The sequence below is a fragment of the Cynocephalus volans genome, chromosome 4 (genome assembly GCF_027409185.1).
Source record: "Cynocephalus volans isolate mCynVol1 chromosome 4, mCynVol1.pri, whole genome shotgun sequence".
In the NCBI taxonomy this organism is placed as follows: Eukaryota; Metazoa; Chordata; class Mammalia; order Dermoptera; family Cynocephalidae; genus Cynocephalus; species Cynocephalus volans.
Window position 1 is genome coordinate 100,663,643 of NC_084463.1, and position 23,982 is coordinate 100,687,624.

The window sequence follows — 23,982 nt, forward strand, 5'->3', positions numbered from 1 at the left end:
TGGGAGAAGGGGGGAGATGGGTGTCCCACTGGCATCTTGGAGGTAGAGGTCAGGGATACTGTTAAATACTGTATGAGGCATAGAACAGTCTCCTACAATAAAGAATCCAGTCCAAGATGTCAATAGTGCCAAGGTTGAGAAGCCCTGATATATAGTATTGTATCCTCTCAGTTACTATACTGTCCCTGGACGGGACAAGGACATTGTGTTATTTACCTTTGTTACTTATTCTTGGGGCCCCAATTCCTAGCTGCTGTAGACTGACTGAATTGTGTCCCCCAAATTTCATATGTTGGAAGCTTAATTCCCACTGTTACTGCTGATGGTGGGAAATCCTATTATGGTAATTGAAAGGTGGGGCCTTGAAGAGGTGATTAGATTATAGCACCATGCTGTTGTGAATGGATTAATAATGGTGGTCGTGGACATGATTCTAGGGGCTTTAAAAGGAGAGTGCATGACGAGCTCGCTCTCTCTCTGCTCCACCATTTTCTGCCACGTGAGACCCGTGGGTCACTGTTGCCACCAAGACTCACATCAGATGTGTTCCCTGGACTTTGAACTTCCCAGCGTCTGAAATTATAAGCAATAAATTTTGTTTTCTTATAAATCGCCCAGTTCCATATATTTTGTTATAAGCAACAGAAATGGACTAATACAATAGCCCCAAAAAGAAATTAGGCCTGAACTATTTATTTCTTCCAAAGTGATAGGAATTGAAGAATAGATTATAGGTTATGCCAGCTATCTCCTTAATCCAAACTTTTGTTAAAGGAAAAGAGGAAAGATAACTAATATTTACAGAACATCTATTATGTGCCAGGCATGTAACAGATACTATCTCATATAATCCCCTAAAAATCTCTAAGTTAGGTATTATTCCAATTTTTTAGATGAGGAATCTGAGGCTCAAGGGGTGATTAAGTAAATTCCTCAAGGTGACACAGCAGAGCCAGGATATAAACCTAGGTAAGAGTCCAAAGCTAAAGATCTATTCCTTAGTCACAGCAAAAGAACAGTTCCAAATTATGAGAAAAACGTGACAAAGATGACAATTTAAGTCTGTGGGATAAAGAATAGATTACTTTGTAGTGTTGTGACTTGCTAATCATTTAAAAATTGAAATGTAAAAAATAAAACATAAAAAAAATCAAAGAAAATACTATATTTATATTTCATTTAACAAACACTTACATTGTGCTTAAATCACTATGTTCTAAAAACCTATTCTAGCTGCTCAAATACTCAGAACAACCCTAACAATTAGTAAGTGGCAGAACCAGAACTGAAATCCAAGGAGTCTGGCTCTAGGGTCCATGCTTTTACCCATGTTCTGTGCAGTTAAAAGTGAAGATATATAAAATCATGGACTGCCCTAAGCAGAATCCCAAAGCAGTTACTATAAAGGAATAAATTGATAGACTTTAATATCTAGAAATATTAAATATCTATATAAGATACCATAAACAAAGACAAACAATAAACTAGAAAAAATTATTTGCATAATACATTGCAAAGAATCAATTCCCTTAATATAAAAAGAGTTCTTTTCAATAAAGAAAAAAATTCACATAGAAAAAAATGGGCAAATGACATGAAGATGGCCAATAAATATATGAAAAAGTAGCCAATCCATAATTAATCAAAGGGATGCAAATTAAAATAATAATGAAATACCATCTCTCAAATTTGTAAAACTAAAAAAAAAAAAAAAATTCCAGGGGCTGGCCAGTTAGCTCACTTGGTTAGAGCATGGTGCTGATAACACCAAGGTTAAGGGTTCAGATCCCTTCACTAGCCAGCTGCCAAAACAACAACAACAACAAAAAGGCTAAAACTCTAGCCAAAAAAAAAAAAAAGAAAAAAATTCTAATACCAAGTGTGAGCAGAGTATGCCAAATCAATATAGTAGAAAGGCAATAAAGTAAAAGCCCTATTAGTCGATGGACAGAAGTCAGTGGTAGGCTAATTAATCAAAAAATTCAGTTAAAGTAGGAAATAATAAAAAATGATTAAGACCTACAGTTTATTTTAATTCAAATATATAAATGTACACTAAAATTCACTATTTCATTAGTCCACTGATTATTATATTGTCTTTCTTGTCCTAAACCATAACCAAAAGGCCCAATTTACAAATTCCAGTTTCTATAAAGCAATGCAAATCTTTATTCACATTTACAAAGCGATCTAAGAACAAAAATTCATCTAAGGTTTTGTTTTTGTTTTTGTTTGGCAGCTAGCCAGTACAGGGATCTGAACCCTTGACCTTGGTGTTACAACACCTCGCTCTAACCAACTGAGCTAACCAACCAGCCCCACCATCTAGGGTTTTTTTTAAAAAAAATCTTCTCCCTAACATTTTGCATTTACCTTTTCCCTATATACTATTAATGGCACTCATCTTTACCAAGTCTTTATAAAGCAATCAACTTAGTTTTAAAAGAAATTGCTCTCTGCCTTTTCACAGTCATATTTCATTGGTTAAACACAATATTTAATCAATTTACATAATTTCAAAAATAATATAACTGGCATTACAACTAACTCCCAGTAAGCATTTAACTTAAACAGTAGTGGCAGAAGTGTGCAAACATAATAGAGAAGATCTTATGAGCCACCAACATGCTGTGGATATCAGCCAGCATTCTTTACAGAGGAAATACAGAGTAACAATTGACTCCACAAAGCAGTTTAGTGGATGTCAGTTAGAACATACCAAAAGCCTTAGCATTTGTAAACCCTAAGACTCAGCAATTCCACTTTTACAAGTGTATTCTCATTTTTTCCTATCTTTGTGAGCAAAAATTTAGCTATGAGCATATTCGTAAACATATGAAGTCATGAAACTAGAAACACTTAAATGTCCAATAATGTAAAAAGGGAAAAATAAATTATAGTAAGCCATACAATGAAATACTATGCAGCTCTTGAAAGAATACATAGAAAGATGACAAAATAAGGGAGATATTAAGTAATAAGAAACAAGTTATAAAACAGAATGTACTATAAAAATCTATTTCAGTAAAATATTTAAAGTAAAGACTGAAAGGATTAAGTAAAATAATAATATGCAGAGTTTAGCATGGTACTGGCTCATATTAGACAATAAATGTTAGCTCTTACTACGATTATTATTAATAAAGGCTATATAACAAAAGCTCACAACAGTTATCTTTAGGTTACAGAATTATCAGTGATTTTCACTTTCTTTTATGTTTCTTAAATTTTTTTTTTTTTTTTTAAAGATGACCGGTAAGGGGATCTTAACCCTTGACTTGGTGTTGTCAGCACCACACTCACCCAGTGAGCTAACCAGCCATCCCTATATGGGATCCTAACCCGTGGCCTTGATGCCATCAGCACTGCACTCTCCCGAGTGAGCCACGGGCGGAACCCTTAAATTTTAATCATAAATGTATATTCATTTTGCAATCAGGGTAAAAAATAGGTCTTTTTAAAAATGTACATGGTAAGAAGCGGAGAGCTTTATTTATTTATTTATTTATTTATTTATTTTTTAAAAGATGACCGGTAAGGGGATCTTAACCCTTGATTTGGTGTTGTTAGCACAACGCTCACCCAGTGAGCTAACTGGCCATCCCTATATGGGATCCGAACCCGGGGCCTTGGTGTTATCAGCACCACACTCTCCCGAGTGAGCCACGGGCCGGCCCCCCCCCCCCCTTTTTTTTTGTCTTTTTCGTGACCGGCACTCAGCCAGTGAGTGCACCGGCCATTCCTATATAGGATCTGAACCCGCAGCGGGAGCGACGCTGCGCTCCCAGCGCCGCACTCTCCCGAGTGTGCCACGGGCTCAGTTCGGAAGTGGGTAGCTTTAATATAATCACTTCATCTACCAATTTCTCACTTCTGCTTCCAAAAACCCCATGGTAGTCAAAAGAACTTTATTACAAAGACCTTTGAAAATTATTCCTCAATATGGTATATTTGGAATTTTGAGAAAATGTCCCTGTCCTGTAAGCAAAGGAATAAAATATGAGCAGTGGCATATTATGCAAGTATCAGCATTATATCATTACACAAAAGCTGGTAAATAGCTCTGCTAAAACACACAATTTCTAAGATTATCAGTGAGTATGTTTGCACACATATTCTATGTGGACCCAAGCACCAATTTTGCCAAACATATCACACTGCCTCAGCTGTATCATCTTACAATGATAATGAAAGCCATATTAATTATGAATATGTTTATACCACTAGGCAAGCAAATAAAATGAAAAATTAATATGCTAATTACATTTTCTCTTCATCTTATCAAAATACTTACACTCTTTGTATGAATTCTGGAAAAAGTAGTGTATGGTGCCAAAAATTTAGAAGATGCACTTTCCTTTGGACATGAAATATGAATGCTTTTCTAAACAGAAGAAAAGATAAAGTCCATCAGTAAGCTATTCCAATGTGATGAAGCCTCTTAAAGAAAACATTAGGACTACAGGAAATTCTCATCTTCTAAGTGTACCGTCTCTAATCTTCCTTCCCCAGCCCACAAAACTATCACTCCTTCAAAGCTCAGCACTCTTTTTACTGCAGAGGGCTGCAATGTAATTTGGTATCACTCAGATGCCATTATCTTTTTCTTTCTTTCTTTTTTTGGGCAGCTGTCCAGTACCAAACCCTTGACCTTGGTGTTATTGACACCATGCTCCAACCAACTGAACTAAATGGCCACCCCTACCATTTTCTTTTTTTTTATGGTGAAGTAAACTGTCCCATAGAAGACAGACCAACAATAAGATACAACTGACAAGCATGAGAGTGTTGATTTTTAGAAGAAAATCTAATACCAATACATACTCGCAATGAGCAGAGGGACAAAGAGAAGGATCAGCAAAAGAGCACATAAGGAGATGTGAGGAAACTCAGCACCAGCCCCCAAGCCTATAGCCTAAAAGACAAGCCTAAAGGTAAACTTGCTGCCTATAAGAACTTTCAGAAAAAATGTTAGACTTAACATTTACAGTTACCAGAGAAAATTGGTAAATTATGGTATACCACACAATGTATGGGCCCAGGTCAGGCTTGCAGTATCATTCATACCTAGGACTTAAACTCAATGTAGACGTTCAAAGACTGGTAACTGTCACACAGCTGTATTATAATGCCCCATGCATTTTGCCTAGCCATTATCATGTGTCTTACAGCTACTGCAGTAGTCAGCTACTGTAGTAAGATATAACACTGGTGGCATAGTAGGAAAGTACACCTAGAACCAGATGTTAGATTCAGGTGACATGACTTGTTAAGGCCATTTGTAACCATTTAGGTAAGTATGTTGGTATTTCAAGTTAGCATGTGTAGAGGTAGAAAAGGCTTGGTAAACCCTTCCTCAAGGATTCTTGAAATATGACAGTCCCTTACTCTAATCAGCAGAAGATCAGAAGATTACTATCACCACTTAAGTATATATCGCCTATGAGAAGTTGAGGAGCTGCACTCGCCAAAGGACCCCTAACCTGTTATCTCTTCTGCAGTAGTACTTTGAAGTTTCTGGAAACTCTGCAGGACAATGAATATGTCCTTCAGTCATCAAGATTTTCTGAACCTCTTTGTATCAAACATGAACAGGTCCTCATAGTTCATCAGAAGGAACAGTTTCAAAGTCATAATATTCTCATCACCAAAAATCAATATGTTCTTGTTATAGATTAGTCCTTTTAAAAGACAATTAGAATAGGGTGGCAGGTTAGCTCAGTTAGTTAGAGTGCAGTGTTGATAAAACCAAGGTCAGGGGCTCAGATCCCCTTACTAGCCAGCCCCCCAAAACAAACAACAAATAAAAGACAATTAGAATTAGAATATCTATACAAACAGCACTTTCTTAGCCAGCATATCCATGCCTGGCTGCCTGCAGACCTTTCATTAAATGAGTTTTTGCTTCTAACAGTGTGGCAAAGCCCCCACATAGCTGCAAGAGGGCTAACCTGGATTTGGAACTGCCTCGTGCACCAGAAACGAAAGTGTCAGCTAAATTCTCTTGGCTGAATATTCATACCACCAAGGATGCAAGGAGCTCCAAAAGCTTAGTGTTCAGGCCTCCGTAAGAATTGGATTTGCTCGCAGAAGACTTAATTTCTTTGGGGCTAATTATATGAAAAATTTCAAGAACTGGTGCTTTTCTCCTGCTTATCAATCCTGTCAATCTTTAATCCATCAAAAGACTCTGGAGGAAGATAAATATTGAATTGCCTTCCAATATCAGCAGTAGACAGTCATGCTGGTAATGAAAATATTTTAAAGAAAAGCGGCAGAAGATATCAAAACAGACAAAATCCAAGGGGAAAAAGTGTGAGTATACCACACTAAGATAAAATTCAAAGTCAGACTTTTTTTTTAATCTTCCAAGGTTAGGCATTTAAGCATAATGACAAATCTATTGCTTAATAGAACGATGTAGCAACATCAAATAGCAAAGTGACTCAAGGCAGTTAGGAAACAAATGAATACTCAACCATAAGCACTTACTGTCTGAACCCACCCAGGAGGTTCACGCAGAAATTAGCAATGATGTTTGAAGAGATAAGGATTGTATCCTGGCCTGAATATGAAGGGAAGAGAGAAGTCAGCACCCAGGCTATGGATGGATACTGCCAAAATACCTGGGAAAAAATGTAGGCTTGCAAGGTGGTGGTAAACTTGGAATCAATAGAGCTGGGTTTCGATTCCACCATACAGTCTAAGTGACTTTGATTATTAGGGATTAATTAACTTTTCTGAGTCTGTTTGCTTATCTGCAAAATGGAAGTTTAAAAATACCAATCCCACAGAACTGTTATCATAAAAATAACTAACTTTTGTGATATTTTAGTTTCATCTATATGCAGTCTCACTTGCCATTAACCATCCTATGAGGTAGACTATTATCTCCATTTTATAGATAAGGAAATTGAGGCTCAGAGAACTAAGTTATTTGTCCAAAATCACAAAGTCAATAAGTGTTAGAGTTAACAAAGACTTAGACTCAGATCAATGGCACTTTCTACAATACCATAGCTACTTATGAAAAACAATTATAAAATATACAATAACATGTAGCCTTTTACTCGGCACAAAAAGGATAATGAGTGAACATTTGCTAAAAATCTTTCATAAAAAACAAAGTACTCTCTATTCTTGTCACTATACACAAAATATTTTACAACTAAAAAAAGTTTACACACATGCGCACATGCATGTGAAAACAAAAGGCTGGTTTACCCTTTGAGAATCATCAGACCAGAGCATACTAACTACAGCAGTCAGAATGAGTAAGACAAGGCAGATCATGGGTTCTCCAACACTTATCTTAGCCATCTACTCACCTCAAAGCCAAATGAGAAAAACTGTTAATTAAGTATTATTAATGCAGGCTCTTCACAAAGGCCTAGTCAGACACAGATTGCAAGGCCATGCTATCCAATATGGTAGGTACCAGCCACATTAGGCTACTGAACATTTGAAATGTGGCCAATGCAAATGAGGAACTGAATATTTTATTTTAAATTTAAATTTATTTTATTTCATATTTTATTTTATTTTATTATTTTTTTTAAAAAAAGATGACCAGTAAGGGGATCTTAACCCTTGACTTCTTGTTGTCAACACCACACTCCCAAGTGAGCTAACCGGCCATCCCTATATAGGGATCCAAACCCATGGCCTTGGTGTTTTCAGCACCACACTCTCCCAAGTGAGCCACAGGCCGGCCCCTAAATTATGACTTTTTTTTTTTAACAGCTGGCTGGTACAGGGATCTGAACCCTTGACCTTGGTGTTACAAGGCCATGCTCTAACCAACTGAGCTAACCAGCCAGCTTCTTTAAATTTTTTTTTTTTTTTTTTTTTTTAAAGATGAACGGTAAGGGGATCTCAACCCTTGACTTGGTGTTGTCAGCATCATGCTCAGCCAGTGAGCGAACCGGCCATCTGTATATAGGATCCGAACCCGTGGCCTTGGTGTTATCAGCACCGCACTCTCCCGAGTGAGCCACAGGCCGGCCCTAGCCTCTTTAAATTTTAAAAACTGATACTTGATTCAGTTATTGGAAAACTTTTAAGTATGTTTTAAACTACTTGCTATGTTGTCAACTATATATTTTATGAAACCTAAATACAGATCAAGTATTACAAAAAAAATTTAGAGTCTGAATTGAGATGTGCTGTATGTGTAAAATGTACATGGGAAGACTTAATAAGAAAAAAGGAATGTAAAATATCTCATTAGTAATTTCTTACATATTAATTACAGGTAGGAATAATATTTTATTTTATTTTATTTTATTTTATTTATTTATTGTCTTTTTTCGTGACGGGCACTCAGCCAGTGAGTGCACCGGCCATTCCTATATAGGATCCGAACCCACGGCGGGAGCGTCGCCGCGCTCCCAGCGCAGCACTCTCCCAAGTGTGCCACGGGCTCGGCCCGGAATAATATTTTAGATATACTGGTTAAGTAAAATATATCATTAAAATTAATTTCAACTATTTTTTTTACCTTTTTAATGTGGCTACTAGAAAACTTCAAATTACTTTCACAGCTCGCATTATGAGAGCTGGCATAAGGGAAGTAAGAGGCAGTCTGATTGCATTTAAAAGTATATGTAACTACAAGAGAAAAAGAAAATTGACACTCAAAGGCAACAAAAACTATGACTACTGTGCAAATGAAATGGAGGTGACACAGATAAACAGGTAATAGTATAAATATCTATAGAAGATTTATGAGTACTACCATGGTTTTGAATACCATGCCATCTACAGGACATAAAAACCTACCTTGTTTATTTCATTCACAATAAATCCTTCTGAAGCTGTAACCTCTGGGATGCCATCTAGGCCAATTCCTTGACAAGTAAGGCTGCCATACAAAGATGGTTTTCCTATATAGCACAAAAGAAGCATATCTCAAAAAATAAGAATTTAATATTTTTTCCTTGAAGACTCACTCAATTCAGGCATCTGTATAGATGGTTTACCCATGAAAGAAAAGAGGTACTTGTGTTAAAAGTCAGGTGAAGCAGAAAGAGCATTCGACTAGGTGAACCTAATTTGGGAGGGAATACACTGAAAGACTAAGGGCTAGGAACAAAGATTTAGAGATATGATATAGAATTTATAGAGAAAGCTGCTACAGTGATCTCAATCTGTTTTTACTGGCTGTGAAATGTAATTCTTCCAGGATAAAAGGCGAAGATCAACATGTGTATATGTATTTATCCACAGTATATACACATAATACATAATAAAGAATTAAGCTTCAGTAATCTGGAAAATTTGCCTAAGTAGAATACTGATCTTGCAGTGATATGGGCTACACAAGATATTATCTTACACAAAAACATATGCAGATGGAAGAATGAAGTTTAAAAACTTTCCATTCTTCTTCTGCACTTTATATATTCCTGTCTCTAACAGCCCATAACACACTGTTTACGTGTCTGCCTTCCCCACTAGACTGTCTCAAATGCAGAAACTAGCAGGGTGCTACAAGTTACTCAGTAAATAAATGTTGCACCAAACTGAAGTTCTAGGAGTAAGAAGAAAGTAGAAACCATCATGGATTCACACAAGAGTTGGACAGTTTTCTAGAGAGGGTAGGACTTGAGCAGGATCTTGAAAGAAAGATAGGACTAGCCTAGGAAGAAGATAAGGGACAGAAAACTTTAAGTCAGGGTGGGCCATGCCAAGAATAAAAGAAAGTCAAAAAGAACAAGGGAGAAAGAGGAACCAATTAATATACCAGTTTAGTTATAGCAGCCATGGAAAAGGTAGTTGAAGGGTAAATCACAATAGAATCACCATCAGGGTAAAAATCTGCACTAAAGATCTAGTAAAGAAGCCTTTGACAGGGAAGTGGCATGAAGTGCTATTTCATTAAGATGCCACAAAAATAGGATTGAGAGAGCTTTGCTTTCTGTCCCACTCCAAGATTCCCTCTGTCTTCACCAACTGCCCTATTAAGTCTGGCCTTCATGGTACATCATTTCAGTGAATCTCCTGTCAGCACCCTCAATGACCCTTCTACATTTATAAAGTCACTAAAATGATCTCAGTCCTTTTTTTGTCTATATATATAACACAACTGGCATCAATCCAACCACTCACCTTCTATGTTCCTATATGTAAGCTGTTAAGTGCTGCTACAGAAAAGGACACACCTGTGCAGATTGGCACCACTACAATTCAGAAGTTTTGCAGTCCCTTTGCTCCTCCCATTCCCCACAGCAGCCAGTTCTTATGCTACCTACCCTGCCATCAAAACCTCCTTCCTAGCCGGCCCGTGGCTCACTCGGGAGAGTGTGGTGTTGGTAACACCTAGGTCACGGGTTCAGATCCCATACAGGGATGGCTGGTTAGCTCACTGGCTGAGCATGGTGCTGACAACACCAAGTCAAGGGTTAAGATCCCCTTACCGGTCATCTTTAAACAAACAAACAAACAAACAAAAAACCAAAACAACCTCCTTCCTCCCTAACAGCCAAAAAGTATAAATAATTTAAATGTCCATCAATTGATGAATGGATAAATAAAATGTGGTGTATCTAAACAAGAGAAAATTACCTGGCCACAAAAAGAAGTGGGGTACTGATAAACACTACAAAATGAAAGAAGTCAGGCACAAAAAGGCCACATATGAGTATTTTATGATTCCATATATATGAGATGCCCAAAGTACGCAAAATCCATAGAGACAGGAAATAGAATAGTGGTTGCCAGCTCTGGAGGATGCGGAGTTACCACTAACAGGTATGGAGTTTTTTGGGGGGATGATAATAATGTTCTAGAATTAGATAGTGGTGATGATGCACAACTCTGTGAATATACTAAAATCCGTCGAATTGTACACTTCACAAAGGTGAACCTGATGGTATGTGAATTATATCTTGATAAAGCTGCTTTAATAAAAAATCTAGAATCCTAATAGTACCTACCTCAGAGGGTTAAGAAACAGAAATATTGTATGTAAAGTAACACAGCACACATGTTTATTTCAATAAAGCCATTATTTAAAAACAAACACAAACCCATCTTCCTTAAGAAGTGACTTAAGAGGTGACTCTAGCTCCAACTTCATAAAGAAAACTGAGGCTACAAGACATCCTCAAATTTCCACATTCATATCCATACATTTATTTACATCTGCACTTATCCTCACCTTTTTCGTCCTTGTCTCTTAGACTTAATTCAATCTCCTTCCTCTAAGACTTTTTCTTCACTTCTACCTTACTTTTCTTCACTTTTTTTTTCTAAGACTTCTTCACTTCTACCTTCCTTTTCTCTTGTCTTCACCCTATATTTTTTAATTCCTCTTTCTTCAATTAACTCGTATCTTTAAAAATAAAACCAGACCCTTGACTGTGAGATTTTCTAGCTACCACCTGCTCTTCATCCATGCAACATCGATTTCCTCAAAAGAAGTCTTTTTAAAACGTTATTTCTTGTAGAAATAAAATCTATCAATGGCATCTGAAATGAAAAATAATCAGTAAAACAAAACTTTCTTATATAATTTAGAAGGAAGGTTGATTTGTTTTTGGAATGGTACTACACTGGTTACGATGTGAACCAAATGGCTGGGAATGACATAGGAGTGTCATTCAAAGGAAAAATTGACTTAGGAACTATCTGGATATGGCAGGGTAAAGTAATCAGATTTTTCATTCTTATGCCTAGAAGAATGAGAAAAAAGAAAGAAAACTCATTTGATAACAAATGTGCTCAGCTTGGTTTTGGACTTCAGTAAGTCAAGTAATTCAAGATGACAGTGAGACCTTCAAACAGACATGTCTACAAACTGTTCAATCTCTGCTTGAACTTGAAGAGAGGTCAAGCCCAGAGCTATAGATCTAGGAATTATCATGAAGGTCACAAATGAAGTTCTGGAACTGCTTAGAATATAACAAGGGGCTGCTGTATTCTAAGGGACTGATTAAGATGCACCAGCAATGTCTCCATCAATAAGTCTGGATTCCAATTGGAAAACCAACCTGAAGGCCTTCCCCTGGAATGGAAGAGTTGAGGTGATGTCAGTATAGTGTAGACTGGTCAAGCATGTTTGCAGACTACGAGCACTGTGCAAGAGCCTGGACCAGGAGAAAGTAGGAAGCTTTCTTCTAGCAGTAATAAATCCTTTTTCTATAAAGGGAGGGCACATAGATTTATGGACATTACCTGGGGGATGACAGCTCAGCCAGGCCTCCCCTTCATCCTTCCTATTAAGAGAAACAAAAGCTTAATTAGGCTCACATAAAGTTGAATAGGATCCCATGGGTACAAGGGGAGAAAGAAAGTCATATAATCCCGTTTGGTCATAGTATTTAGAAGTGACCTAATCCGACCTCCCATCTAGGCACAGATTATTCTAAGACAGTCAAACTTGGTTTATTCGTTGAAGAAATAGTTATTGGTTTTTTTGTTTGTTTGTTTGTTTTTTCTAAAAGATGACCGGTAAGGGGATCTTAACCCTTGGCTTGGTGTTACCAGCACCACGCTCAGCCAGGGAGCCAACCGGCCATCCCTATATAGGATCCGAACCCATGGCCTTGGTGTTATCAGCACCACACTCTCCCAAGTGAGCCACGGGCCAGCCCTAGAAATAGTTACTGTTAATAAATAGACACCTGTTGGTTATATTAGTACTCAAATACTTCCATCAATAGGGAGTTCACTTTGAAAAATCAAGGTTGTTTATACTTATTTATTTACTTTGGCAGCTTGACCTTGGTGTTGTAACACTGTGCTCTAACCAACTTAGCTAACCAGCCAGCCCAAGGTTGTTTATATTTAGATATTTATCCAGATTACTGTAAACCAGGCCCTGTACTAGGCATTTTGCATGTAGCACCATCAATCCTTACAACAACTAAACAAGATACCTTTTATTATCTCCATGTTAAAGATAAAAAACTGAAGCTCAGAGGCAAGTGACTTGACCAAAGTCACCTAGCTATAAAGCAGGAATTGAAACCTGGGGCTGGTACACAATCAGGTCTGTGTTCTAACACCTTACACTGACTTATTACATGTTGTATCCTTTTTTTTTTTTTGGCTGCTGGCTAGCACAGGAATCAAACCCTGTACCACACTCTCACCAACTGAGCTAACTGGCCAGCCCCCGTTACATGTTCTAGAATGCACCTCCCCAATCATCCAAATTTTCATCTCTTCAAGCTAACACTTTTACAGTGTGATGGAAAGGACTTAAGCTTTAAGACAGAAAGCTCTAGGTTGCATTATTTGGGGCAGGTAATGTACTCTGATTCTGATCCTGCATTCTCTCATGGGTACTTGATGGCACTTAATAAATGTTCCTGTTCTTCCTTCATTACTTATCACATTCTGTGTTCTACTAAGTAATCAGTATTTTATTTTAGCCCACCTCGTACAGTGTAAATTTCTTCAATGCAGGAGGCTATGTTTCATTCATTTTCATCATTGTTTCAACTTGAAAAACCCTTATTAGTACTCATAGTTGTCATTTATGGCACTGCTGTACTCATCCTGATGCCTAGAGAAATAATTGGCACAGTATATGACCAACAAATATATGTTAAATGAATGAATAGTTTGCTGGGTATTCCCAACTAAGACGTCAGCTTCCTGAACAGCAGGAAACACCATTTAAATTTAGACTACACACCTGAGCTCCATTGAGCCTCTAGCACAGGGACTGGACATGGCAGGTGCTACATTGTTTCCTAAATAGAATAGTCCAGTATACCTAATATAACACTAGGGGCCTAGAAGGATACAAAGATTCCATCACATACGCCAAGTGGTGGTGAGTACTGTGACTTTTACAAATCACTGATGACCAATAAATATCTGCTAAACGACTACTCGGCCAAGAGTCTTCCTGCATCCCAGTTTTCCTATCTTTCTCCAACTCATTGATCCTGGTTCTGACGCAGCACACAACGCATATGTGTTCCCCTGGCCTCGGGATAGCTGTTCACAGAATGAAAAACAATGACCACGTGAGACTGAGACTTCTTTTTCTAGACCCTATGTTCTCCAGCTCCCTCGACAATCGATGAGGTAACCTCTATGGACATCCTGGACCACACATGGCTCTCCTCGACGCAAAGGCAACATCCGCTACCCGCCTCCTCTGCCCCTGTTCTAGGCCTGGATTCACCTGAGAGCGTGGGCCCAATCGCTCTGAATCCTCAAAGGCGCCGCCATCTTGATTCCGCCTCTGCCAGCCCGCCTTTTCCGCCCCTTCCCGGAAGTGGTCCCCCAAAGGGGTGCGGCGAGGGCAGAGGGCGGGATCTACATCAAAAGGCCACCAATGAAAATTCGCAGTGGGTTCCCCCGCCCCTTCCTTGTGAGCGGTTTCCACGAGGGCTGCTTCCTGGGAGGAAGGACGGAAGAGCCCCAACTGCTTCCCGCCGCACAGGACATTTGGGTCCTCATCTCCCACCTGTTCGGTGAGCACCGCGAACCGGTCCTTGCGCGGAAGGCGTTGCGGAACGACGGGATTACTCCAGGCGGTGCTCATGCGCGCATGTGCGCATACGTTCTTTCCTTAAATGAGGAGAGGAGCTTCAGCTGGGCTGGCCACTTGGCTTTGTCTGCTTTCGCACCCTTTCCATGCCTTCTTAGGTCAGGCCAGCCTCCGCGATCCAGCTGGCAACTACGTAGCCTGCCATGATCTCTGAGCAAAGGTGTTCTCATTTTACTCCAGGGGAGACTGAAGTCAGGAGGTGGGGGGGGGAAGAGTGCAGTAGTACTGAGTCCTGTTGTAGTCCAAGCACTTTTCATTCATTATATTAATTCTCATTACAAATCTGTGTGTTAGATATTATTGATGAGGAAACTAAAACTAAAAAGATTACATAGTAAAGGGTGGTGCTAGGATTCGAACCTGGATCTCTTGGCTTAGGATCTAGGCACTTTCCATTTCACCTTTCTTGCTCTAAGATATTTGCTCCTGGCCTTTAAAGAGCTCACAGTGTATTTAGAAAGAGGAAACATGTACAGTAATAGGAACTATCACTTAATGAGCTCTTTGGACGTACCAGGCTCCTTACAAACACTATCATCTCTACTTTTCAAGAGAGGTTAAGTGACTTGCCTAAGAATACCCAATGAGGCAGTGACAAAGCTAGGTATCCGAGCCAAGTCTGCTTCAAAGCCCATTTCCCCCCTCCTCCCTTAAGTAATAGTGCCTCCAAAGCAAATAAGTTTTGTGTAGAGCTATAGAGTGCTTAAATCCCTTATGACTTACTCATTGCCCTGAGTATTAAAGTCTTAAACTCCTTAACTTGGCCTGCAAAGTCTTGCTATTATCAGACACTTACTTACATTGCTAGTTTCTTTTGTTGTCTTGTTCTCATACCTTCTCCAGATACTGAACTTTTGATTACCCTCATGTCAAATTCTATCTCAACCCTCTGCTCTTCCATTGGCTAGAAATACTCTTCCCATCTCTGGCTAATTCCCATTCATCCTTAAGTCTTAGCTTAGAAATCACTTCCTGCAGGAAGCCTTCCCTGTCTGTTCCTGCCCTTGTCTGGATTAGGTATCCCTCCACTGTGTTCCCAGTCTCAGCTATCTGTACACACTGTGTAGTAAGTGGCCTGTTTACTTGTCTAGATTGTAAACTCCATGAAGGCAGAAACTCTTATCTGGCTTGGTCATTCCTGTATCAACTCTAGCATAGTGACTGGTACATGGCAGGTACTCAATAATCATTTGTTGAATGAATGAGAGACACAGGAGAGACATTAAGGAGTCCTTCTACTTCCTTTACAGCCCATCATGGTGAAATTTATGCAGAGGCTGAAATCAGTTCTCTTCAAATCTTTTTTAAGTTCCTTCTGGATGCTACATTCTGCTGGGTGCTCTGAAGCAGATGATCTTGGGAAGACAGTCTGGGCAAATACACCTCCCATGTTTGTATAGTTAACAAAGCCATCTCACCTCATAGACTCCTCTCTTGCCCTGGCTTGTGTACCCTCTATGCTACAGCCACGCTAAACTCTTTCCATTCCTCCCATGTGTCATAACCTATGCGGATTTGGTACTCCTCCAAGTGTTAACCTTTGTTCTTCAGGCATAGAATAAAGCCAATAGGAAAAGAGAAGGTTAATTCTTTAGAGGTAGGTCAGAGATGGCTTCTGCAAAAAGATGACATTTTGCTTAATTCAAATTCCATTGGCAGAATCCATTGAGCTCATTGAGTGCTATGTTAAGCATTCTCAATTATCTCATTCAGTTTAGTTCAAACCATTTTGCAGGCTTACTCTCTGCCAGGTTTAGTGCTGGGAGCACTAAGATAAATCGAGCCCAGTATCTATCTGCAAAGAACATGTAATCTCCTAGAGAAGACAGACATACAAATAGGCTATAACAGTTTAGGAACCTTATATATAATCATATCCCTACTTTATCTTTGTCACTATTGATGTTCTATAGACTCCCCAAGATGTCAACCTCAGTCCCTCAAGGCCATACCTGGACCCGACAGGTGAAGAAAGAGGATGAGGAAGAGGACCCGCTGGACCAGCTAATCTCCCGCTCTGGCTGTGCTGCCTTCCATTTTGCAGTACAGGAGTGCATGGCCCAGCACCAGGACTGGCGGCAGTGCCAGCCACAGGTGCAGGCCTTCAAGGATTGCATGAGTGAACAGCAGGCAAGGCGGCGGGAGGAGCTGCAGAGGAGGAAAAAGCAAGCCAATTCCCATTGCTGAGACCCCAAACCACCTGTTCTCAAAGGATGGCCCTGCAGGAACCAGCACCCAGAGAAATCATGGGAGGAAGAAATCCGAAATGGTGGAAGTGGGGGCCAGTAGGTATAAGACTTGGGGATAGTCTTTGGGTCTGGGGTTGAGAGCCAGATACCATGGAATTGGACATGACTCCCACAAAGAGCTGATATATTTTCATGGTCAGATCCCACACATCCTTACCTATTTTGTTCTACCAGTATTTGCCATGTTAAACAAAGAATAGGGTAAGGGATGCTCCTGGACCCCACAACGTGGGTCATTGTGCCAAATGCTGAGATGATTACAGAGAAATTTATTTTTATTTTTTTTGCCACTTTAATGTGATGCCCATTGTCTTTAATTAGCTGTGTACAGAGAAATTTTAAAAGTAAATTTGCAATCTAAAGGTAATTGGTTAGCAAATCAGGTTTGCATTTATTCAGTCACAGGTTCAACAACAGCAAATATTTCTGAGGCATTGTGTTTGAAACTGATGTGATGAGTAATGTGATCTCTGCCTTCATGTTGGTGAGAGTCTAGTTTGAGAGGTGGAAATAAAACAACACTGGAACAACTAACTAATTTCCGACAATGATATAAATGCCTTTATCTTTCATCATTTGTTCAGAATGTTTCATTCAGTTTAATAAAAGGAAGAAAGCAAATGGAGAAACTTTTTATTCAACAAATATTGAGTAGGGCCAGCCCATGGCTTACTTGGGAGAGTGTGGTGCTGATAACACCAAAGCCACGGGTTCGGATCCCTGTATAGGGATGGCCGGTTAGCTCACTTCGGAGAGTGTGGTACCGACAACACCAAGTCAAGGGTTAAGATCCCCTTACCGGTCATCTTTAAAAAATAAATATATATATATATATGTGTGTGTGTATATATATATATAGAGAGAGAGAGAGAGAGAGTACCTGTTGTATGCTACTCTGTTGAACTAACAGATGCAAAGTCTGACCTCAACCTGCTCCTAACCCAACAAACACACAAAGTTGGCCTGAAATTTTAAAAGTATATTTAACACGAAAATATATTCAGCTTTTGAAAAATGGAGAAGCTGTCAACATAAAGCTTGTTTTGCCACTTGACAACAATTTGCTGGAACTGAATAATAATGCCTCCTTTAAGGGGGTTGTGTTCCGTTCATAACAGTTGCCCTCGGGCCGGCCCGTGGCTCACTCGGGAGAGTGCGGTGCTGATAACACCAAGGCCCCGGGTTCGGATCCCATATACGGATGGCCGGTTCGCTCACTGGCTGAGCGTGGTGCTGACAACACCAAATCAAGGGTTAAGATCCCCTTACCGGTCATCTTTAAAAAAAAAAAAAAAAAAAAAACAGTTGCCCTCACTTCTCATTTTTCTTCAGTGAAACTAATTACCCTGTAAGGCATTTGGGAGTGGGAAGGGGGCTGGGGGAGTGACATCTGCCGTTGAAGCTTGTCATATGCTCTCATAAGCAACAGCAACAAACATTTCTTAAGCACCTATTTATAAGAAGCAGAAATCTGAAGTGTAGTAGCCCGTAAAATCTACTTTGAGCCTTTGTACTGGCATTTAGGGAAGAGGGAAGGACAAAAGAGGGAAGAAGATATAAGGAGTTTCCTCCTATCTCCTATTTCAGCCTTCAGGCTGAAGGTGATGACCAGGTAAATAGATAAGGATGAATCTCTAGGGCCCAAGTGTGCTCAGTGCTATGGCTCATCAGAGGGAGCAAGCAGTGTACACTGAAGCCTGTCAGCAAAAAGGGAAGGGAGTTAGTTAGGTTGAACCTTCAAAGGTGAAGTGGACATTTTAACATAACAAAGGAATACCACTTGTAATAAATGAAAAGTACCCAGAAATCAATAAGAAAAAGCATATAGCCTGATAGAAAACTGAAAGCATGCCTCAAAACGTAGGAAAATGTAAATATGTTCTACATCATGGATAATCAGAGAAATGCAGATCATAAAAACAAAGTATTAACTGATTCTACTGACAAAAATTATTTATAATGACTAGTATTGGTGGGAAGAATACTAGTTGGAGGAATCATAAATAAAGCTTTTGGAGGGTAATTTGGTGGAATCTATAAATAGTTTAAATATTCAAACAGTAATTCCTCTTTTAGGGATCCTCTCAGAAATATATTTTTACAAGATGTGTATAATATTGTGTTCATTGCAGCATGGTTTATAATAGTGAATAAATGGTCACAATATAAATTTCTATCAGTTAGGACTGTATTTGCTTATATATTCAAATCTATATATTAATTTATGTAATTAAAAACAATAGGCCATGGGAGAGGAAGGTGAAAGGAGATCGTTAGCAGGAGGAATGGTTTCCAGACCAGCAAGTAGAGCAAGCGAGTTTTGGAGGACTCCGGCCATAGCAGGGAACAAACACTGGGTGGGTCACGGAATGTATTTGATTGGGTAGAAAGGGTTCTGCTGGCACAGAAGCCCGTTTCTTCAATAAATGGGGCTAATTCTTATTTCACATGCGCATTCAGAGAATTAAATGAGGGAATGATACATAAATAATACATAGCTAGTAATAAAAAATGTTGCCATTTATTGAACTATTATAACTAATATTTATTTAGTATTTAACTCAGGTGATCTGGTTCCAGAGTCAGTGCTCTCAATCTCTGATATGCTGCCTTCAAATCCCAGTTATGCCACTTACTAGCTGTGTGACTTTGGGCAAGTTACTTAACAGCTCAGGCTCTGTTTTCTCTTATGTAAAACTGTATATACAGTACTTTCCTCACAGGCCTCAAAACATAAGTATAGACTGTCCTCATAGGGTTGATGAAAGAATGAGTTAATTTTGGTAACGAACTTACAGTGTCTGGCACAAAGTAAGCATTCAGTGAACATTACCTATTATCATCATTATTATTATTGTGTGCTAGTGACTGTCGTGAGTTATATTACCTAATCTAATCCTCACAATACTGCATTTATTCCCCTTTACAGAGGAAATAAAGGTCAGACTGGGGATTAGACTCCAACCATGTCTTGCACTAAAGCCTAGGCTATTCTCTACTATGTGTTCTCTTGCAGGCATCCAGTGCCTAGTACAGTGCTTAACCCACAGTGAGTAACCACATTGAGTATGTAAATTTTACTTTTGTTAGCCCTTTATAGAAAGGAAATGGACCAGTGCAAGTTGCCCACAGTGATCTAGATTGTTGTTTTTCTTTGGTCTCAGCTCTGCAGCCCAGTCGTGAAGCTGGAGTTTAAGGTGGTTCACGCTATCCTATACAATCTTCATCTACCTCTGGCAGCTTTGGGTTACTTCTGCAGAGAGGCTTGGTGCCAGGGATGAGTGGAGAAACCTCTTAGCTGGGTGCCCCTCTTGGCTAGGACTAGAGTAGACTCATGGTTTAGCTCTTCCCTGCGAGGTCTTTGGCTGGCAACTTGGCCTTGTGATCAATACAAAGGTGCACTGTAATCTGTTTTACTAGATGAGTAAGAAGATACTCCTCCCATCGTCCTTCAAGTAAAGTTGCTAGATTAAGTACTTGGGCTGCTGACTTTAGAAATCCAGTGAACTGGAGCGTGTCAAGATTGAAACTATGCTTTCCCTCTGTAGAGAATGCTGGGGCTTCCTCCTCTGCTATAGCAAGGTCTTATTAAAGCAAGCAGAGGAAGTGAGAGGGATTCTTCTCTTCTCAGCAGCTGTCTTCTGAAGAGTTCATTCTTCAGAGCCTAGACATTGTGTAAATGGTGAGCTGATTCCTTAAACCTGAAATGTGTGAGAATGAAAGTTATTCCAGGGGAATTATAAGAGCTAAATGAATCATTTCAAATTCTGCAGGGGGATCAGACATTTGAAGATGAAAACATAACAAAGAGAGCAAAGTACAGATTTTGATCAAGCATAAGGACAAGCACAAGATACACTGGCCACCTCTGCCTGCAGTGTCTTTCCAGCAGGTCTAGATCTAGACATGCCCAGTGCATTCTCAGAGAACTTTCTATCCTTAAGTACATTTTACATTCTATAAATAGTGGGGTCCAGGGATCTCAGCATTGCTACCTTGTCCAAATGGCCAAACTATCCAGATTTCATTTCTTTGTGACCAAAACATACCCTTTCAGAATCCACAGCTGGGCTATCCTTGCCCAGAGGAAAGGGACTAAAATACAAAGCTGAGGAATCTGCTGGCCTTAACTAGGAAAACTGCCCATTTGACCCAGACATTCTGTCCATCCTGAAAGTTACTGATCTACATAAAAACCCATTTCTAAAAATCTCAGTAATGCACACTGAACCAGGAATTGAATGACCTGGAACATCCCTGACTGCCACTGGCTAAGTGGGTGATCTTTGACAAGTCTTTTTCCATCCGTGGGCCAACTAACCCATCTGTAAAATGAAGACTAAAATAGATTATCCCGAAGCTTATATATTGATAGAGCCAAGACTGGAACCCAGCTATTCTGATTCCCAATCCATTGACCTTTCCTCTCTTCTCTCTTGCCTATCCCTTGTGCTTTTATGGCTACTCAGATAGTTAAACCCTAACTGGGGTATTCAAAATAAAGTACGCTCAAGGAATGAACTACTGACACATGCAACAAAATGGGTAAAACATTATGCTAAATGAACGAAGTAAGACACAGAGTACATTCTATATGATATTTCACTTACATGTAGTACTAGATAGGCAAAACTAATCTGTGGCAATGGAAATGAGATTAGTGGTTGTTTCTGGGGGAGAATGACTCAAAGAATATGAGGGAAATTTCTGGGATGATAGAAATGTTCTGCCCTGCCCAATGCCACAGGGAGTCCAGTTAGCTTCTCCCAAGCCCTGGTCAGGCCTGGCCTCATCTCAGACTCCTGCCTAGGATGGGGGGCTTGGCCAGGGGTGCTCCCTTCCTCAACCTCTGTTAGAACATTTCCTTGTAAGAATAAAATTGCCTTTCTCTGTAGAAAAAAAAAAAAAAAAAGTTGTTTTTTATTTTTATTTTTTTAAAAATAGATGACCAGTAAGGGGATCTTAACCCTTGACTTGGTGTTGTCAGCACCACGCTCTCCCAAGTGAGCTAACCAGCCTTCTCTATATAGGGATCCGAACCCGTGGCCTTGATGTTATCAGCACCACACTCTCCCAAGTGAGCCATGGGCTGGCCCCAAAAAGTTCTTTATCTTGGTAGAAGTGTGGGTGTTATGGGTAGATGTGTTTTCAAAACTGATCAAATATACCCTTAAGATGTGTGTTTCACTATATGTAAACTGTACCTCAATGGAAAAAAATCTTTTATGAAAGTATGCTGAAAAAATTTAGAAGGGAAGGAAATCTAAAATTTATTTACTAAGCACTTGTGATCTCATTATACCCATTATCACCATCTCAAAACCCTAAAAAAGAACTATCCCCATTTTACAGATTAGGAAACTGAGGTTCAGTGAGGTTAAAATAATGCAGCAGAAGCCTATAATAAATATAGAAGCCAGAGAGCTGGCCCATGGCTCACTCGGGAGAGTGTGGTGCTGATAACACCAAGGCCACAGGTTTGGATCCTATATAGGGATGGCCGGTTGGCTCACTGGCTGAGCGTGGTGCTGACAACACCAAGTCAAGGGTTAAGATCCCCTTACCGGTCATCTTTTAAAAAAAATAAAAATAAAAATAAAAAAAAAAAAAAAAAAAAAAAAAAAAAATAGAAGCCAGGCACAACCTAGGCTTGTCTGCCTTTCTTATAATAGGTTATCTTAGGGAGGGAGGGGAAGATATTTTCAACCTGGGGCCAGGAGATTTGTGTTCCATTTGATTTCACTGTTATGTGATCCTAAGAAAGTCCATTTCCCTCTGGGACTTACTCTAGAATCAAATGAAACTCATAATTGTTTTGTAACACTGAGGTTCTAGCAATCAGAATATCTCTCCTCCCTCTTACCAGGATAAGGCATTAAGAGCAATTTCTATTTGTCTCAGGGCAGATGAGCAACAAAAGCCCTTTGACTCTGGTAAGAGGATAAATCCTCAACTAGGTCAGTGACACAAGAGCTCTAAGGTGATAGAATCCAGCAGCCTCCTGTTTAAGAGATAAGCCTGACTCATCCCTCAGTGATGTGATGGAAAGAAGTGGACTGGGAATCAAGAGATCTGAAGCCTGCTGCCGCCCTGACAGTGAGATGCCCTGTAACCTTGGGCAAAGCATGCCCTCTATACCCTGATCTTGTACTCACTAAAGAGACGGTTAGGCTGGCTGGGTCCTAAGATCCTTCAGCTCCAGTATCTTGTCAATTTATGAAATCCTGAGTTTTGCTTCTACATATTGATAGCAAGGAACACTGGGCAACTGGAAAAGACTGCTGTGTTTTCCAAGTTCCTAAATGGGGTCAATGGGACACTGTCCATGTGAAATGGGGTGGGGGGTGTGTTTGTGTGTACGCACGTATTTATTCACCTTTTTATCTTCACATCACTTTATGAGTATATCCCCTAGCTTTACACTCATCCTTTAGCTGCTGCTCTTTTATCTTCCCTGAAGGAGACTCAGCAACGAGCAATTCTACAACCAAAATATCAGTCCTCACCTGGAATATTCTGCCCACACTCCCAGTGGGGTTCACGTGGAAGTCCTAACCTGCTGAGTCTTGCGTTTGAATTCAGAGAAGCATTTTAATTAAGGGCACCTACTATCTTGACAGCCCTCACTTAGTGTTACACCTTGGGAGGAAATTGGAGTTTCCTCCTGTTGCCTTTGGAGACCAAGCAAAGAAACCAAGATAACTTCAGGATTGAAGCTGATGAATTTCAGAAAGTACACGCAACGCTGAGAATGCTCTGAGCTTCCACAGACCTCTATGTAGGGGTATTCCAGAGAAGCAGAGGGATACAGGGGAAAGAAGTCTGCTACTTAATAGCTGTATGACCCTAGGAAGTCACTTTCTCTTTCCAAACTTCTGTTTCTCCACTTATAAAATTGGAATAATACCACAATCTCAAAGATAATCCGTGTTAAGTACATAGCATATTAAGAGCTAAATAAATATGCATCAGATACAGACATGCTCACATACATACATTCACATACTCACATGCACTCACACACACACTCATACAAATGATACCCATTCACACACACATGCTGATACCTGGGAAGACTGGCTTAAGGGTTATGTGTACCTAGTACAGAGTCTAGCTCAAAAATGATAGCGATTATACACAAAAGTATGAATGGACTAATGCTAAGAATAGGAAGGACATTAGAGATCAGCTAGACTAGTAGTTCTCAAAGAGGTAACCCTG

The 23,982-nt window shown here is 39.6% G+C and overlaps 2 protein-coding genes across 5 annotated transcripts in view; one reads left to right on the forward strand and one right to left on the reverse strand.

The window, feature by feature from the left end:
• The window catches only part of PAAF1 (proteasomal ATPase associated factor 1), a 39,656-nt gene extending 25,035 nt beyond the window's left edge, over positions 1–14,621 (reverse strand). Inside the window, exons 1-4 of one of the 4 annotated variants that reach the window (XM_063093485.1) lie at positions 14,429–14,621; positions 12,178–12,218; positions 6,493–6,565; positions 4,295–4,384 (exon numbers count right to left, since the gene is read on the reverse strand). Coding sequence is in view for 1 of the 4 variants with exons in the window: in XM_063093482.1 (XP_062949552.1) it covers positions 4,295–4,384; positions 8,782–8,885; positions 12,178–12,218; positions 14,144–14,190 (282 nt within the window). In the remaining 3 variants the exon portion in view is untranslated. Of the gene's footprint in view, positions 1–4,294; positions 4,385–6,492; positions 6,566–8,781; positions 8,886–12,177; positions 12,219–14,143; positions 14,205–14,428 lie in introns of those variants that run through there. The other 3 variants (XM_063093482.1, XM_063093486.1, XM_063093484.1) reach the window with 3 other exon arrangements.
• LOC134375230 (cytochrome c oxidase assembly factor 4 homolog, mitochondrial) lies at positions 14,346–17,295 on the forward strand. The gene is made up of 2 exons (XM_063093487.1): positions 14,346–14,435; positions 16,426–17,295. The coding sequence occupies exon 2, from the start codon at positions 16,436–16,438 to the stop codon at positions 16,697–16,699; it is 264 nt and encodes an 87-aa protein (XP_062949557.1). The 5' UTR covers positions 14,346–14,435; positions 16,426–16,435; the 3' UTR covers positions 16,700–17,295.
• The last annotated feature ends 6,687 nt before the right edge of the window (positions 17,296–23,982 follow it).

Coding starts and splice junctions, on each gene's coding strand:
- LOC134375230 (XM_063093487.1), top strand. CDS start 16,436: ATGTCAACCTCAGTCCCTCAAGGCCATACCTGGACCCGACAGGTGAAG.